At 42.7% G+C, this 17,113-nt stretch overlaps 1 protein-coding gene across 1 annotated transcript in view; it reads left to right on the top strand.

The window, feature by feature from the left end:
- XYLT1 (xylosyltransferase 1) overlaps nucleotides 1–17,113 on the top strand; it is a 325,567-nt gene that overhangs the window by 287,003 nt on the left and 21,451 nt on the right. Inside the window, exons 9-10 of the mRNA XM_029577070.1 lie at nucleotides 2,979–3,241; nucleotides 7,756–7,951. Of these exons, the coding sequence (XP_029432930.1) occupies nucleotides 2,979–3,241; nucleotides 7,756–7,951 (459 nt within the window). The remainder of the gene's footprint in view (nucleotides 1–2,978; nucleotides 3,242–7,755; nucleotides 7,952–17,113) is intronic.

The raw sequence follows: 17,113 nt of genomic DNA, 5'->3' as shown, positions 1-17,113 counted from the left end.
CACTGATATATTCCCAGGGAAAATAAAATAAAAACTGAAAACAAAGGTCCCTGGCTATTGTGTGAGAGACACGCGTATGTCCTGGGGCTTTGAAAAAGGGGCGGGGGGGTGGGACAGAGGCCTCCGGCACGGCGGCCATGCCGGGGGAATCGCACGCCGGCAGCTGGCATGCGCACGCAAGTTATGCCTGCCAGAGGCAGGCGTAAATAGGACAACAAAGATAGGGGGGGGATTTAGGTAGGGCTGGGGGGCGGGTTAGATAGGGGAAGGGAGAGGAAGGTGGGGGGGAGCGGAAGGAAAGTTCCCTCCGAGGCCGCTCTGATTTTGAAGATATGTTTTCATCAGACCTACAATAAGAATCTGATTTCCAGAATATATGCTTTGTTTCCTAAGCAAGTTATTCCATTTAAACATGTGTTGGGTTGGGAGGCTGACTGGGGGGGAGATCTTGGTCCGATAAACAATGGAAGGCATGTTATACAGCAATAGCAAAGAGCTCAATTTCTGCTAATATGGTAGAGACTGATTACAAAATAGTTTTGATGGTATATTACTCCCTTTAAGCTTCACAAGATTCATTCCAGCCATTCTCATCAATGTTAAAGATTATGTGGGATGGAAGGTTCATGTTATATCTGGTGGACCTGTCGAAAGTTGAGACCATTGTGGAAGTGGATCGAGTCAGTAATTAAAGGACTGACCTCTTTGACCATTCTCTTTGATTCTGGGATATATCTTCTTTCACAATACCTAAGTGATTGGACTGTTGAGGAGAGGACCTTAGTAAGCCATATATTATGTGCAGCTATAAGGAGTGGCAGCTCATTGGAAGGCGATCCCATCAACAACACAATTTCTTCGATGGCTTTGGACTATTCATTATTTGAGTTACTTAGCTGCTGGGAAGGACAAGGTGGCTTTTCATGTGCAGCTAACATAATCACAGACTTTTCTATCTGACTCTTGTTGGGTTCTTTGATTCTTCTTGAAGTTAAATAGTTTGCTTATTTGCTAATTAGCTTTACCTAGCTACCTTCTTAGGATGTATTCTATCCTCTACTGAACCAAAAAAGGGGGGGGGAGGGGATTATACATTATGAAACTGTGTACAGCATATATGCCTTCTTGTATTATCTTTTTTTTTTATTTTTATTATTTTATTATTATTATTGATTGCTGTCATTGGACGCGCATTTTCCCTTACCCCTTATTGAGTAAGGGGCGGAAAACGCGCGTCCAGCTTGCCGAACCTAATAGCGCCCTCAACATGCAAATGCATGTTGATGGCCCTATTAGGTATTCGCGCGTGATTTAGAAAGTAAAATGTGCAGCCAAGCCGCACATTTTACTTTCAGAAATTAGTGCCTTCCCAAAGGTAGGCGCTAATTTCTTCCAGCACTGGGAAAGTGCACAGAAAAGCAGTAAAAATTGCTTTTCTGTGCACCCTCTGACTTAATATCATGGCGATATTAAGTCGGAGGTCCCAAAGAGTTAAAAAAAAGTTTAAAATAAAGAAAAATTTGAAGTCGGCTGTTGGGTCGAAAACCGGACGCTCAATTTTGCCGGCATTTGGTTTCCGAGCCCGTGGCTGTCAGTGGGCTCGAGAACCGACGCCGGCAAAATTGAGCGTCAGCTGTCAAACCCGCTGACAGCTGCCGCTCCTGTCAAAAAGGAGGTGCTAGGGAAGCGCTAGTGACCCTAGCGCCTCATTTTGCCCGTTTCTACCGCCGGGCTTCATTTGAATACTGTATCGCGCGCACAGGTAAGTCGCCTGTGCGTGCACCGGGAGAGCGGGCATTCGCCCGCTCTCCCGTGCTCTTTACTGAATCAGCCTGCTAGTGATCTAGGGATATTTCATTCTGTTACTTGTGATATTAATAAAGAATAAATTAAAAAAAAAAAAAGACTGGATAACATTGCCTGGGAACAATGCTCTTTTAATGGGTCAGTGCTTATGTCTCCAATACAGCACTTGCCTTTTAAAAGCTGGAATCTCATCTACAACATGCAGACCATCTGTTATCCTAATCTAAACCTACTTTTCCTCTGTCTATCATTTTCTCATGTCTGACACACTCACTCTTGGAATGCATATTGAGTGCATGCAAACCCATATTATATAAATACTAGAGAATTTAAGGGACCTATGCAAAGGATAACATTGTCTGCTATAGTCAGTGTTCCCTTAGGCTCCTAGTGATTATAGAAGCTTTCTCAAAAATACAGGTAAACTCTCTTTGAGCATCTAGCAGTGCTGTGCAGTCTTTCTGCTCCCTATGGAGTTACATGCGTAAAAGTAGTTTATACGCACATGCGTGTTATAAACATCGAAACTACGTGCGCACTTTTGTTATCACGTGATTTACCTGCACCAAAAAAAAGGTGTTCTGGGGCAGGGTTAAGAGGAACACTCAGTTTGCTATTTTATGAGAGATTTATGCAAATACATTAGGCAACTTCTTACGATTTTATCTAGTGTAATTGTCATCAGACTCGTCTGCTATTCTTGGGTGGGAGGTCTGGGTGAACTGGGAGAGTTCAGGGGTGAAGTCTTAGGAAGGTCTCAATGACCTGGAAGACCATCTGGGTGAACTGATGGAAGGTGTCAGCCAAGTGGAGGTTTCAGTTACATGTGCATGTTTTAAAATCCGCCTGCCTGTGGCGTCTGCTTTAAAAATCTGGGTTAAAGTGACAGAGCGCTTTTTACTCATTCACTTTAGCCCTTCATGCACAATTATAAAATTACTCTCCCTCTCCTGATGTCTGTTTCATACGGTTTCTGAGAGCCTTTCTGCAAAACGACACCCTTTGACGTTAGTGTGTTAGAACTGTTCTACTCTCTCTTATCATTGTTAGAGATCAGAAGTTATAGAGAAGGGTTGAGTTTATTGGATATTTGTGTCATGAGATCTCAAATGTGCACTAACTGCTCATCTCATTCCTTTTTTTTTTTTTTTTTTCTTTTATCATTGTCGCAGCAAACTGCAAGACCCACCTTCTTTGCCCGTAAATTTGAAGCTGTGGTAAACCAGGAAATAATTGGGCAACTGGATTATTACTTGTACGGTAACTATCCATCTGGCACACCAGGCCTCAGATCTTACTGGGAGAATCTCTATGATGAGCCCGATGGCATTCACAGCATCGGTGATGTCATGCTGACCGTGTACCACTCATTTTCCCGCTTGGGCTTAAAGAGAGCTGAGACTTCATTGCACACAGATGGAGACAATAGCTGCCGGTTAGTATGAAAGAAAAAAAAAATCAAAACAATCTAAGGAATGGCCAGATATTGCATGCTGAATGAACAATGCAAGCAAAGTCTCTTCTCTTTATTTTATTTGAAAGGACCACTAAATATCAATTTATGATATGCCACCCATGCTGGCCGCATACTCTGAGGCAGGGCTATTCACTGTGGTTCTTCTAGGACCAGAACCAGTTTGGTTTTCAGGGCAACCAAACTATGGAGCTTAACTGGATTCTTAGGCCAAATGTATGCAGATATATCTGTTTGTAACCCCGCCCTCCCCCCTTTGTTTGGTAAACTTAATAAGGAGGCAACACAGTTCCCAGGGGTGTGTATCCATGTCCTTGACCTCGGATTATTTCTGCCATGTCACACCAAGTATTAACCACTGAGATGATGGGGGCAACAAGTGGGCAAAAATTTGAAAATGCCATGTGGGTAGTGGAGGGGAGGGAGCAGTAATTTTAAACCAGCCGACACGTGGCTTTAGCTTGAAATTTCAAAGTGGACTTGTGCGCGCACGAGTCTGCTTTGAAAGTTTGCGGGTTGTCCCTGTACATGCATGCCGATACGCACCGCAAGGGTAGTAACTTTATTCCTTTACATTTAAGCATCTTTATATTAAATTGAATGTATGTATGTAAGTGTAACTTGTAAAATAAAGGTAGGGGGTGGAATTAGTTAGGGCTGGGGGGATGGGTTAGATAGGGGAAGGTGGGGGGGGGGACCTCGGAGGGAACGGAGGATGGCTGCACGGCTCGGCGCGCGCAGGCTGCCGATTTTGCACAGCCTTGCGCGCGCCGACCCTGTATTTTATAACATGCGCGCGCATGTTATAAAATCGGCAGTAGATTTGTTCGCGCCGGGTTGCGCAAACAAATCAACTCCCGCGCGCACCTTTTATAATCTACCCCATAATACACACACAACACCCTGTAACTGATTTATAAAAGCACCACTTATGTGCTTTAAACAGGGTTTTATGTGCCTGGTGCTTAAAAAAAACTCAAGCCCTACAGGTGTGCTTTTTCCTCCCTCGCCTTAAACGCTTCCTCTCAATGGACCAACACTCAGACCTCTAGCTACATTCAGAGAGGGCAGTTTTCATTCGGCCGATTTACACGGGTAAAATCCTTTTTACCTGCAAAATTGCCCTCTTCCTGCTTAGATCACTAATAACATTTCATTATTTCAAATTTAGTCAGAGAGCTCAAGAACTAGCATTTTTGCTAGTTTATCCCCTGCAGCATGTATGATAGAATAGTAATAACTGCTCTCTTATTTATTTTGTATTTATTTAATGTTTTTTATATACCGGCATTCGTTAGAAACATCACATCTGTTTCCATACAACAAGAAATCAGCCAACGGGGCTTTACAGTGTAACTGATATTAAAACTGGGGAGGGAAGGAGGGAAAGAAGGGGGATGAGTTAGGATAAACAATGGGATATTATGTACAATCGTTCTTCCTTTTGGTTGGAGACGATCAGTAAAATAACAGGTGATGGTCTTTAACAAGGCTGTGTTTTCCTGGACGAATTCTGTTAATTATTTTAATGGTTTCCCAAACATCATGGCAGCTCTAGGGCTGTGTTGTCCTCTTTAATTGACAGGGAAATAGCATTTGTTTCATTTTATACCATTTTCCCCCATGCGAAATGACAAAAATAAAAATGTTTTGTTCTAATGCATGCTAAATTGTTTAGTGCATGTTAAAATTCAGAAAAAAAAATTGGAGGAAAAACAAAACTACAGCTTTTCCCATGCACACCTGTAGACATCTGCAAAGAGAATTTTTGTTTGGATGCCACTTTGCATGCTTTTTCATAATTTGGGGTGTGGATACCATTCCGCTTACTCTGTAACTGCTTAAGAGTCTTCAAATTTAAAACATTATTAATCTTGTAATTATTTTATTTTTTTTTATTTATTTAAGATCTTTTAATATACCGATACTCAAGACAAAATGTCTTATCGTACCGGTTTACAATGAAGCAAGGGGATAACCATAGATATAAGAGTAAAGTTACATAAAACAGGGAGATAACTCTACTTTTCTCAGTTGTCCTGTATTTATCTTAACATATAGCGTAATATAGTGCTGCTATAGCGTAAACAATAAGTAATTTGTAGTTGTAACTTGGTAAACAATAGGCAATTTATAATCGACACTTGGCGTGCGACTTAATAGGGATCCCACAAAATAAACAAACTAAAAATTCTTCATGGGTGATTAAATCTATGGCATCACGAACATGTATAGTATAGTAATGGCATCACGAACATGTATAGTAATATCACAAAACACTAAAGGACATAATGCAGTATTTGTCGGCATGAGCTTGACATCTGTCAACCTTGGTCCATTTTTTGATGTCCATACCACTTCACTAAATTTGAAGAGCTGTGTAATTTCAATATGACTAGCTTCTTTCCACAGAGTGCAGAGAAACCTTTACCCAGCGCTGCCAACATCCTATTTACTCAGGCTGTATCATGCGTAAATATTTGCTGCAACACAAAGAACAGAAGATCTTAATATTCAGAAAAATATTCCGTTGGATTGTTTATATTGGCTGCAGTGCTTGGTTTGCTTTGCCTGAGATGCCATCAGCATCCACCTTGTTTGTATTCTAGCTTGCGGTGTTTACTTCACATGTTCTAGAAATTTTCAGCTTTCCAATTACTGGCTTCATATAATGCTGCACTGTCCGGCATCTGGTCCTTCAGGCTCACTGTAATTGATTCAGTGTCGCTGGGAACTGGACTCGCGCAAGCTATTTTATCAAGGCTTCGTTCACAGACTTTGAATGTTTCGCTGGCGTTTTTGCTTCCTATGGTTTAGTGTCCTCATTCTATGCAATGCCTTCTTATCCCACAGCATCAGAATGGCGCATTCCAAAGGCTGGCTGGGTTGGAAATGATCAATTGGGTAAATCTTGGTAGTAATGGAATGATGATTTTTATTGCAAAAGACAGATGGATGCACATAATCCTTGTGTTGCAGTATGACATTTTCTTAGCAACATGAATGGCCTGTTGATCAGTGGTTCAAACATCTGGTCCTTATGGCCTCCCTAAACAGATCTGGTTTTAATGGTAATGAAAAAATGCAAATTAATGAGCTTTGCAGGACAAATGTGGGCACACATCTCAAACATGTTCATTGTAGATATCCTGAGAAGTAAGTAGACCTGTTTAGGTTTGTAGAGAACTGGCCTTAAGAACCACTGCTTTTTATTGATCTTGCATTTAAAATAACACGTCAGATCGAGATGCAAAAGCGCTTTAGTTTTATGAAATTGATTAGACGAGTGCCTATGAGGTCAATTTTCAAAAATCTGTCTGCAATTCCTAGTTTTAGAAATATAATTTAGGTAACTAATGCTGAGAATCAGTGCTAAGCACTTAGTTTCCCTTCCCTAAATACATCCCCATTAGCCACCCACTTTGTAGTCTCCCAAGTTTAGGCTCCTAGTGGAACTAGAAGGCCAGTTTTCAAAGAATTTGCTTGCCTAACTTTTGTGTAGTTGGGCTCTTAATTTGGCACTTTTGAAAATTTACTAAGGCTGAGTCCCTACATTTAGGCTTCTGATTTCACTAGTCTTCTAAACTTAGGGGCTTAAAAAGTGGGTGGCTGCAAGGGGTAATAGTAAAAAGATTTTACACTAGGGAATGCAGGTTTATTACACATAAAAGCACGGTGTGAATATTTCCCCTGCCTTAGTGTGGCTAAAAGAGGGTAGGGTTAGGTCAGAGAAGGGAAAAATATACACCAAGATTTCATTTTGAAATCCCTGCAGGTACTTTACCGAGCGTGCTGTTCTCCTGCTTTAAGACCGGTGCAAATTACGTGGGTAGAAAAGTTGTCCGCATTTTGAAGCTCCATGGGGAGCTTCCCTTTGAAAATCTGCTTGGAAGGCCTGCGGGTGGCAAAGCCTTGAAAGCAGGGCAGGCAGCTTCAAAATTTCCCTGCCCATCTCCAAAGCTGACCATTCATGTTACTATAGAACAGCAAGGGCCATAATTATGCGAATCAGTAAAACGAGCATATTGGAGGCCGTTTTCAAACCGCCTGCAGTACTGCAATGTCCATGTTTTTTTTTTTTTACCTGTGACTTTTGCACCTATTTTCAAAATAAGAGCCTATGCACGCTCTTACTCTGAAAACTGCCCCAGGGCAAAATGCCCACTGGGATTTGCACTGGCTATTTTTTTCTGTGGATACTTTTCCCGACCAAAATTTCAAACTCAGCAGGTAGCTTCCTTCCCCTGATCTAATCCCCATCCTGGGAGCACCTCCTCTACTAGATGGGTAAAAGGTCCCAGGTTGTACTTTTACCCGTGTACAGGGTGGGCCATTGACGGGCATCTGCTTATATGGGCAAAATGCCTTTCTACTCATGGAAATCCCTTTGAAAGTTGCCCTCCCCACTTTCTGAAAATCATACCCTACCTAAGGTGCATTTTGCGATAAACCGATCTTACTTTTGTTTTTCGTAGGTACTATCCCATGGGCCACCCGGTCTCCGTCCATCTTTACTTTCTTGCCGATCATTTCCAGGGATTTCTAATCAAGCATCATGCCACCAATTTAGCTGTTAGTAAGCTGGAGACGCTGGAGACTTGGGTGATGCCAAAGAAGGTGTTTAAGATTGCGAGCCCACCCAGTGATTTTGGAAGATTGCAGTTCTCAGAGGTAAGCAACCTATTCACCTATTTCATGCAGCAATGCATGCACCAAAATATATTCAGCACTTGTTTTCATTAAATTTTGAAGAGCTCCTGGTTTTTAAGGCACAACGCTTTCAAAATGGCATAAAGCAGTAATCTAGATTTTATAAAATTGCTGTCTCTCTTCTTGTAGTGCTGGTACTCATTCTTGACGCCTTGGGGGGAAAAAAAAAAAGAATGGGTTCAAGGATCAAGTTTGACTCCCATTCCATAGCAGTTTGATCTGTTCCGGTTTTTACTTTGCACTTAAAATAAAATAAGCCATCACCTGCAGAAATAAGCTCCTGGATATATCTCTTGAGATGAAAATGATGCTAAACTGAAAAGTAAGAACTAGAATGGCTTCAATTGCTGTGCAATAGTCATCTCAAAGAATTCTTTGCCAGACTTGTACACATCACCCTGGGGGCAATATCCAGCTAACAGGCCGATTCAGTACTGTACTGTATCGGCCTGTATGTTAGCTGGATAAACAAATCTGGCTAATTCATACTAGCTATTCAGTGGTGCAGATGTGCCACTGAATATACCCTGCTATCTAAAAGTTAGCCAGATAAACCGTGCAGACTAGATAGGCTATAGAGTCTTTTTCTGCTGCGTTGTTTCTAGCTTTATCTGGCCCATTTTAAGACTGCTCTAGGGCAGTCCTAAAATTATTCACTAACTTAACCGGATAGATTAGATCTGCCCCAGAACATCCACCCCTGCCCCCCCTGGACTGCCCTGACTTATCCAGCTAAATAGTTAGGAAGCTAGCTATTTAGATGGATAAGTCAGGGGAGGTGAAATGGACAAAATTTTATAACCCAGGGTTTAGCTGGTTAAATCTGGAACTTAGCCCGGCAAACTGTTTTAAACACGGACCTCCTTGTTCTTACTGTTTCTCATGTCCTGAGCTTTCAGTCAGGTTGGCTGAAATGCGGCATTAAAGAAGCTCGACGTCTGTGCAAACTTGAGATCTGCAAAACTGGGATTTTACTGTTTACTCTCGTTTAGGTGCCATTCGCTAGCATACATAACTCTTATTCAGACCAACTTTGTTTTGATGATTAACCCAGCTAAGCGTCCATAATGTCAATTTGTTAGAGAGCCCTGTAAATTCTAGAGCGTCAAAGGCTGGTGATTTATTGTGAGGATTTTATCTTATCTTTATTTTTTATTTTATTGCTTATCTGTTGATGATTTATTGCTTGCTCTGTGTTACTTTGTTGTACCTTGCTTAGAGTATCTTTTTTTTTTTTTTTTGACAAATTGGCAAATGAGAAGTTTGATTAAAAGAGAGAAAGCCTGGTGATACAAAGATGTATATACTTTTGAAAAAACCAATAAAAGAAGTTGGTCAAGTACCTCGCCCAGCCATTATGGCCATGGCCAACATACCTTGAACAGTTTAAAGCATTAACTGGGTAGGGCTCGCTCTGCCTCCAAGGTCACCTGTTCACTTACATCAAGATCGGCCCATAAATCTCTCCTGCAGGTTCTCCTTGATGGGGAAGAGGTTAAATTTTCTAGAAATGAGGCATGGGCTTTTGTTTTATTCTGTCCCTATGGCATTCCCTCCCTAGAGAAGGCACCTACAAAAGTTTACCTGCTGACTAGATGCCGTCAGGCTTTTGAATTTTTAGAGGGCAGTTTATTTACCCAGGTAAGAGAGCTTTTTGAAAATTGCCCACATTGTAGGCGTGTTTTGCCACAATGCATGTACTTTTATCTGCATGAGTGTGGAGGCATTCCCAGAGTCTGTGAAAGATTTCAGCTAATCAGGGCCAGCGGAAGCACTAGGCGCGAGCTAGGCCTTGGGCCTAGTGCGCGACCATTGCGGCAAAGAAGAGTGGGGATTCGAATCTCCGCTCCTCTTTGCCGCTGCCATCGCTCGTGAAGAGGGTAGGAGTCGGGGCGCAACCGGGAGGGGGCACAGCAAAAGGCAGAAGGTGCCTGGGGTGCTTAATCCCCTTGCACCGGCCCCACAGCTAATGCCACCCCCCCCCGGCACTGTCAGTACTAATGCCACCCCCACCTCATGCCCCCTCAGAAGTTTCACTCCTTCGACGGTATCATCAGTGCGCGTGGGGACCACGTCAGTCTGTGCTTATAGGTCTTGCCCTTCCCACCCGTCCCAACTCCTCCTCAAGCCTCCAGTACTGAAACCTAGAAAAGGTGGGATAGAGAAAAACTAGCAAAATAAGTGCAAAAATACTCAAAAGATGACAACATTAAAAGCAAGAGAGAAAAAACCGATTTGGGGCTTTTTGCATTAAAGAAAAAATGTCCCTGGCTCCTAAAACATTTTTGGCTGGCATATTAAGTTTCCAAAATATTTTTCCATCCCTCCTTTAGTCATGCTTACAATTTAACAGAAGTAGCAGATTGGAACGACATGTAACAAAGGCGCTCTTTCCGTGGATTTGTACTAAAGTGAGAGTTTATTTGGGTCATTGTTGACATCGCCAGTAAACAAAATGGCCCCCATGTTAGCTGGGTTGTATGATTAGCTATATCTTAGTGTTGCATTAAATCTTAGTCAAAACATTTTTTAGTTCAATTAAGAACATAAAATGCCATACTGGGTCAGACCAAGGGTCCATCAAGCCCAGCATCCTGTTTCCAACAGTGGCCAATCCAGGCCATAAGAACCTGGCAAGTACCCAAAAACTAAGTCTATTCCATGTTACCACTGCTAATTGCACAGCATTGTTGCCTTTGCCTACCTGTTTACTGCTTGACTTGGTGAAACTTCTCTTTTAAATCTTTCTGACTTGCTTGGTAGTTGAAAAATGTACATAGCCTAATGCCTGGGAGTATTTTAATATTCCCTTTGGGTAGTTGAGCCATTCCAGCTCTTACTTTGAGCTTAATTAAGCACATTTAATTTTATTATTCTATATTTTTTATACTGCTAAATGTTAAGGGCCAGATTTTAAAATGTATGCGTGGGCGTAGATTTGTTCATGCTACGCCCGATTTTATAACATGCACGCACTGCCACGCGCAGGTTATGAAATCCAGGCTCGGCACGCGCAAGGGGGTGCACACGTGCACCATGTGTGCGCCGAGCCCGAGGGGAGCCCTGATGTCTTCCCCGATCCCTCCAAGGTCGGCTTTGGAGGGAACGTTTTCTCCGGCCCAGCCCTAACTAAATCCCCCCCACCTTCATTGAAAAAGTTACACCTGCCTCAGGCGTAACTTGCGCGCGCTGGCCAGCTGCCAGTGCGCCATGCCGTGGCACAGGCCGATGTGCCGAAGCACTCGACCCCACCCCGGGCCGCCCCTTTTTGCAAGCCCCCAGGACATACGCGTGTCCCGGGGCTTGTGCGCGCCGCCGAGCCTATGCAAAATAGGATCGGCGCGCACAGGGGCAGATTTTCTCGGGTTACGCGCGTAGCCTTTGAAAATCTGCCCCATAGTCTATGGCTTGTTATCTTAGTCACACCTGATCAGTTATCAGTAAATGCTAGAGTGACTCAGTGCTATGCCATGGGAGTCTTAAAATATCCCCAGTTTAATCTCTTCTATTCTGTACATACTGAGAGAAATTCCGTAGAATAAAACTGGAACTTCATTATCTATTGGGTCTGTAAGGCAGAGTGTGGTGTCTATTTACTAACCTGTACTGCGCATTAATGCACACTATCTCATGTTCTTGGTGAACATGGCCCATGATAACATGTATTAAGGCACATCACCAGGTTAGTAAATATAAATAGACCCCTCTGTTGTATAGCGTGAAACCTGCTTACCAGAGGTGAAGAGTGGATTATGCTGTTACACAATTTTTTTTTTTGTTTTGTTTTTTTAAGGTAGTAATAAGATCTACCTCTGTGTGCTTCTTTCAGAACATGCTAGGACAGCTCAGTTAAAAATACTCAGATCTTTAAATACCCAACTTACCAGTTTTCCCCTGTGTTAGTTAATACGTCAGATACGTACTTCCCTTTTTGAGGAAAGGGATTTAAGATACCTAGGTTCTTAAAGGTTCTTGTGGCCAGGTTCTTGTGGCCTGGATTGGCCACTGTTGGAAACAGGATGCTGGGCTTGATGGACCCTTGGTCTGACCCAGTATGGCATTTTCTTATGTTCTTATGTTCTTATAAATAGGTTGACCATAGCTCCATGACGCACGAGTTGGACTAAGTTAAGCCTGAATTCTCTCCCCATTGCATCCATGATTGCTTATTCCTACAGACAATGAAACTACAAATCCAGAGCTGAAATAATCTGAGCCGGTCCTGGTTTTATCCCATTTCTTTATGGCGGGGAACTGCCTGGTCCAAATCAGATGTATGGGTTCAGGTTTGCGGAAAGGGCCAAGGCTAGGTATGAGGCAGACCTAGAATTTGGAAGCATTTGAGTGTAGCGAGAAGGGGGCGGAATTAACAAAGATGTACCCAGGAAACATTTTTTTAAAAAGGCATTTGTAATAAGCAAAATAGGCAACACATCCTTTTATTAGCCCTATGTTAACCTCGTGCAGACCTGCCCTGATATGATCTCATCATAAAGGCGGCACTGATACAATGCGCAGTACGGTTCATTAAAAAAAAAAAAATTAACAGTCCTCCCTGTAGGGCTAAGGCACTTAGGTTCATCTTTCCTGCAGTCATCCCTTCAGTCATTACAGCCAAAATTAAATTTTTTGCAAAAGACAAAAGCAAATGGGTGACAGGCAGAAAGGCTGCATTGTTGAGTCTTAATGATCCAATTTATACCGAACACAGAAACAAATTGGCAATCGCAGCCCTGTTTTACCCAGACTGGTTTATGTAATAATTTTTCCCCTCATAAGATGCATCATTTTCTGTTAACAATTTGTTTACGGAGACTTTTTTTTTTCTTTTCCTATTTGGTAATTTTGCAGGGGGGGGGGGGGGAGGAGGGGTTGATTGCTTACACAAACTAATATTACCCAGGGTGGAGATGATGCATTAAAGATCCGTTCTAAGAGCCGTGAAACATGAAAGGCGGCTGAGAGCGTGAACAGGCCGATTAAATATTTACAGCATCTTGTGCACCAGCTGCTCTGCTGATAAGAAACGGAAATCAAGTTGCGCGCTGTAATGGGATAGCTAGAGTCGCGCTGAAATTGGCTTCTATATCGGCAAGGGGAGCATACACCACAGTTAATTTGCAGAGGGGGAGCTCTGTCACTTGTGGGTAACTGTTGCAGTTTCTCAGTACAAGCTGTCGTTATAAATTACTGCCGGCTAGTAAGAAGAAAAAAAGAGAGAGAAACTGCAGCCGGCGTCTGTGTAGAAAAGATCAACAGCAGCTTCTAAATGACATTTGTCTTCTTAGAGATATCGTTCCATCGCAGAATCTCAGAACCTGATCTGCAACGCCGAGCGCTGAAGGCAAAGCTCTCAGGAGGTTCACAGGGAATTACGTATGTGAGAAATGTTTATGCATTAGAGACCCAGTAAGTGTAGACTTTTCTCATATGTATTCATTGTGGGCCTCCTGAAAAACCCGACTGGCTGCGGGGGGGTCAGTAGAACAGGTGGGGTATCCCTGTCTCAAAGGGTCAGGTTTGAATGCCACGACCATTCACTGAATGACCTTGTCACATAACTTCTATGACCTTTGACCCCCCTCCCCCCCCCCCCCAAAAAAAAAAAAAAAAAAAGAAAGTAAAGGCCGAGACAGCAGAGGACTCCTAAGTCAGTCAGCATCTTGGTCAACCCTTGGGGTGGGTTTTGACTGCATCCAGGAAAACATAGCCAGTATTTCAGTATCCATTCTGGAGAAACCTACCTGGGGTTAGAAGGCTAGGATTTTATGTAAACCATTAGCCCTGTTTGTATGGACAGCAGAGTTCTTGGTATAATTTGGAACAAAAACAGATTACATCATTTGGAACTCCCCTGGATTGGATCAGAAACTGCTACTAAAGGAGCTTGCTTCCCTCTTAGAGAGACCAAGGCAGTCAAGCCCATTCCGCTGCAGGAAGGAGGATATTATCTTCTGCCTTTCAGCCGTTTGTCACTGTATTTTTGAAATGCTTAGCACTGGTGGCTGTGCAACTTCACATACTGGGAGTGCATACATTCCCCCATCTGGATGACTGGTTGACCGAAAACATCAACGGACAGAATCATCTGTTTGGGGGTTTATTATAAGCTATCCAAAACCCCCAACTAAGCTGCCATCTCAGATGGAGTTCATAGTTGCTTTGATAAATATGACTCTAGCAAAAGCCTTCCTTCCACAAGAAAAGATAACCAACTTAGTGTCCATGGTAAAAGGAATAAAAAATGTAAAAAAAAAAAAAAAAAGACAGCAAACCCAAGCATGGGACATATTTATTAGTTTAAGCTTGAATACCACCATGGGCAACTTTCCAAAAGATCGGGAGGCAGTATATAAGCATTTGAATAGATGAATGAATAAATGTCGGGCCTTATGTCAACAATAGTACATGTCACACCTCCAGTTCAGTTGCAAGGGACATGGAGTAGAGAAGAAGCATTAAGGACCCTCCAAAAAAGAAAATGGTGCTTCCTTTTTTACTGGTGTAATCTACAGGTCACCAACTCAAACAGAAAAACTGAACAGAGATCTAATGAGAGATATCCAAAAGGTGGGAAAGAAGGAAGAAGTGTTGATCATTGGAGATTTTAATTTGCCAGATGTGGATTGGAGTATCCTTTCTGCAGAATCTACAAGAAGTAGAGAGAGTGGATAACCTTCAAGGGGCTCTGCTCTAACAAATAGTAATGGAACCCACAAGAGAGGATGTGATACTCAATTTAGTGCTCACTAATAGGAATAATGTCTCTAGTGTTCGGGTAGGGGCTCACTTAAGCACCAGTGATCATCAGATGGTATTGTTCAATATCACAAATAGGACAGAGAGAAATCGTACAAAGACCAGAGTTTTGAATTTCACAAATACAGACTTTGCCAAAGTGGGAATGTACCTGGAGGACATACTGGAAGACTGGGAGAAAAATAGGTGAGGTGGAACAGCAGTGGGCCAAATTAAAAGGAGCTATTACAAAGGCAACAAATCTGTACATTAGAAAAGTAAACAAGAATAAAAGGAAAAAGAAACGGATCTGGTTCTCAAGAGGTGGCTGAAAAAATTAAGGTAAAAAGAACAGTGTTCAAGACGTATAAAGAATTCCAAAAAAAAAGGAACACAGGGATGAATATCTGTTAAAACTGAGAGAGACAAAGAAAGAAATAAGGAAAGCAAAAGGTCTAGCAAAGAAAGGATTGCCAAAGAGAACGCATGGTGACAAAACATTTTTCAGTTATATCAGAGAAATGAAATCCACCTCTCAAGGGTGATAGAGGTTAAAAAGCATGCTACCATTTAAGTGAACTGCAGCAGAGAAAAAAAGAGGACAATGCAGCTATGTAACATGAGCTGCCAGCCCAGGAGACCCAGAGTGAGATTGAAAAGGTTGCCAGACACCCCCCCCCCCCCCCTTTACTGTGAACATGCTTAAATTACTATTGAATAGATGAGACAGAGACTCAGGTAGGGGAATTTGCATATCACAGCCCCCTGGACTACTGTTGGTAACTTGCAGTGAAATATCACTTTAAATCATACAGAACTATGATTGGAAAAATCCTACATTGGAGAATTCTGAATGAGAGGGATTTGTGAGAAAAATGTACTAAAAAACAGTCCTTGGAAGCAAACAGATTCTCATCGTGACTAACAAGGGGAGTCAGACCCTTGGGTACCCAGTTCTCAGACAACAGGAAAAATAGACAGGCAGGATGGAAAGATGTGCAGGCATTCTCTTCCCATGGTCCTGCCTGGGTCTTGGCCTTTTGGCTGAGAGAAGGTGACCCATCCAGGCTGGGTAACAGTGAATGACTGCCTGTGAGCTTAGTGGAGCTAAAATCACTAAGAGCTAAGACTGTGGCAGGCCTGAATTTCTGAATGCTAAACAAGCCATGTGCCTACTGGAGCTGTAAACCCAAGCCAAGAAATGCTCTCCTACCAAGGGAGAAGAACTGAAGGACAGCAGCATATCCAGAGGTGGAGATGTCCCCCAGGAGCAAGGGGACCCCAGTGGTAGACTGAGTGGTCCCCTGGAGGGTGTGGACCGTAGAGACAGTCCGGAAGGCAGTCAGGTCCCCAGGAAGGCGTGGACCCCAGCATTGGCACAGACCTTTCATTGGAGCGGAAGCTGCATCAAGGAGATGGCAGTGGTTTAGATACAATGGACACCCCCCCCCCCCCCCAGGCCAACACGGCCCACCAGCACAGTTGCATCTTTCCACATGGGTGAGACTTAGGTAAAAGGGGAGAATAATAACACTTGATTAAGCGGGAACTCCAAAGGTCCCTTCTATTCTATATGTTGGTATTGTGTGGGTGCCAAAAAAACTCCAAATTGCCAATTATTATATGTTCTTGCTACCTTGTAAAAATATATACAGTTGCATGGCCTGAGATTATTAACCATGCATAGAAAAGTATGCGGTTTGACATTCTATTAGTGGTGTACATAGTCGTGTAGAAATGTATATACTTATATAATCTAATAAACCTGTATATATTTGTACATACTGCCAGCCTTGTTCACCATCCCATTTGTTTTCCTGGGGTGAAGGGAGGGAAATCCCACCCACTAACACCTTCTACGTCAGGTGGAGGCACCAGGCGCCAAGAACATGAGGATCCGACTGAGTCCGCCCTAATGGGGACTCCGCCAGGTCAGTCCCAGACCCAGAAACGCCCCCCCCCCCCCCCCGCGAGGTAAATGGTCAAGGGGGCATTACAGAAAGAAGGGAGGCCAGAAGTGGCATAGTGAAATTGAAAGGTGACAAGGAGCAATGTGTGGAGATAGGCGAAGAAAAGGCAGAAATATTAAACAAATACTTCAGCTCAGTGTTCACTAAAGAAGACCCTGGAGAAAGGACCATTGCTGGTTGAAAAGACCATAGATGGGGATGGGGGTAGACGAAACTCCAATCATAGAACAGAAAAGCAACCTGATGAAGAATTCTTGTTTTTCAAACTTCAGATGTTAAGAAACTTAAAATCTTTATTGGCTCCACAAGTCTTTCATACTGTTCTTCAAACCTTGGTCTCATTTGGAATAGACTATTGCAATGCAATATTAATTGGTCTACCAAATAATACATTAAGATCTTTGCAGATAGGGCA

This window comes from Rhinatrema bivittatum, chromosome 14 (assembly GCF_901001135.1).
Source record: "Rhinatrema bivittatum chromosome 14, aRhiBiv1.1, whole genome shotgun sequence".
NCBI lineage: Eukaryota > Metazoa > Chordata > Amphibia > Gymnophiona > Rhinatrematidae > Rhinatrema > Rhinatrema bivittatum.
The sequence above is the reverse complement of the archived record's forward strand: the minus strand, read 5'-3'. Positions and strand labels throughout refer to the sequence as shown.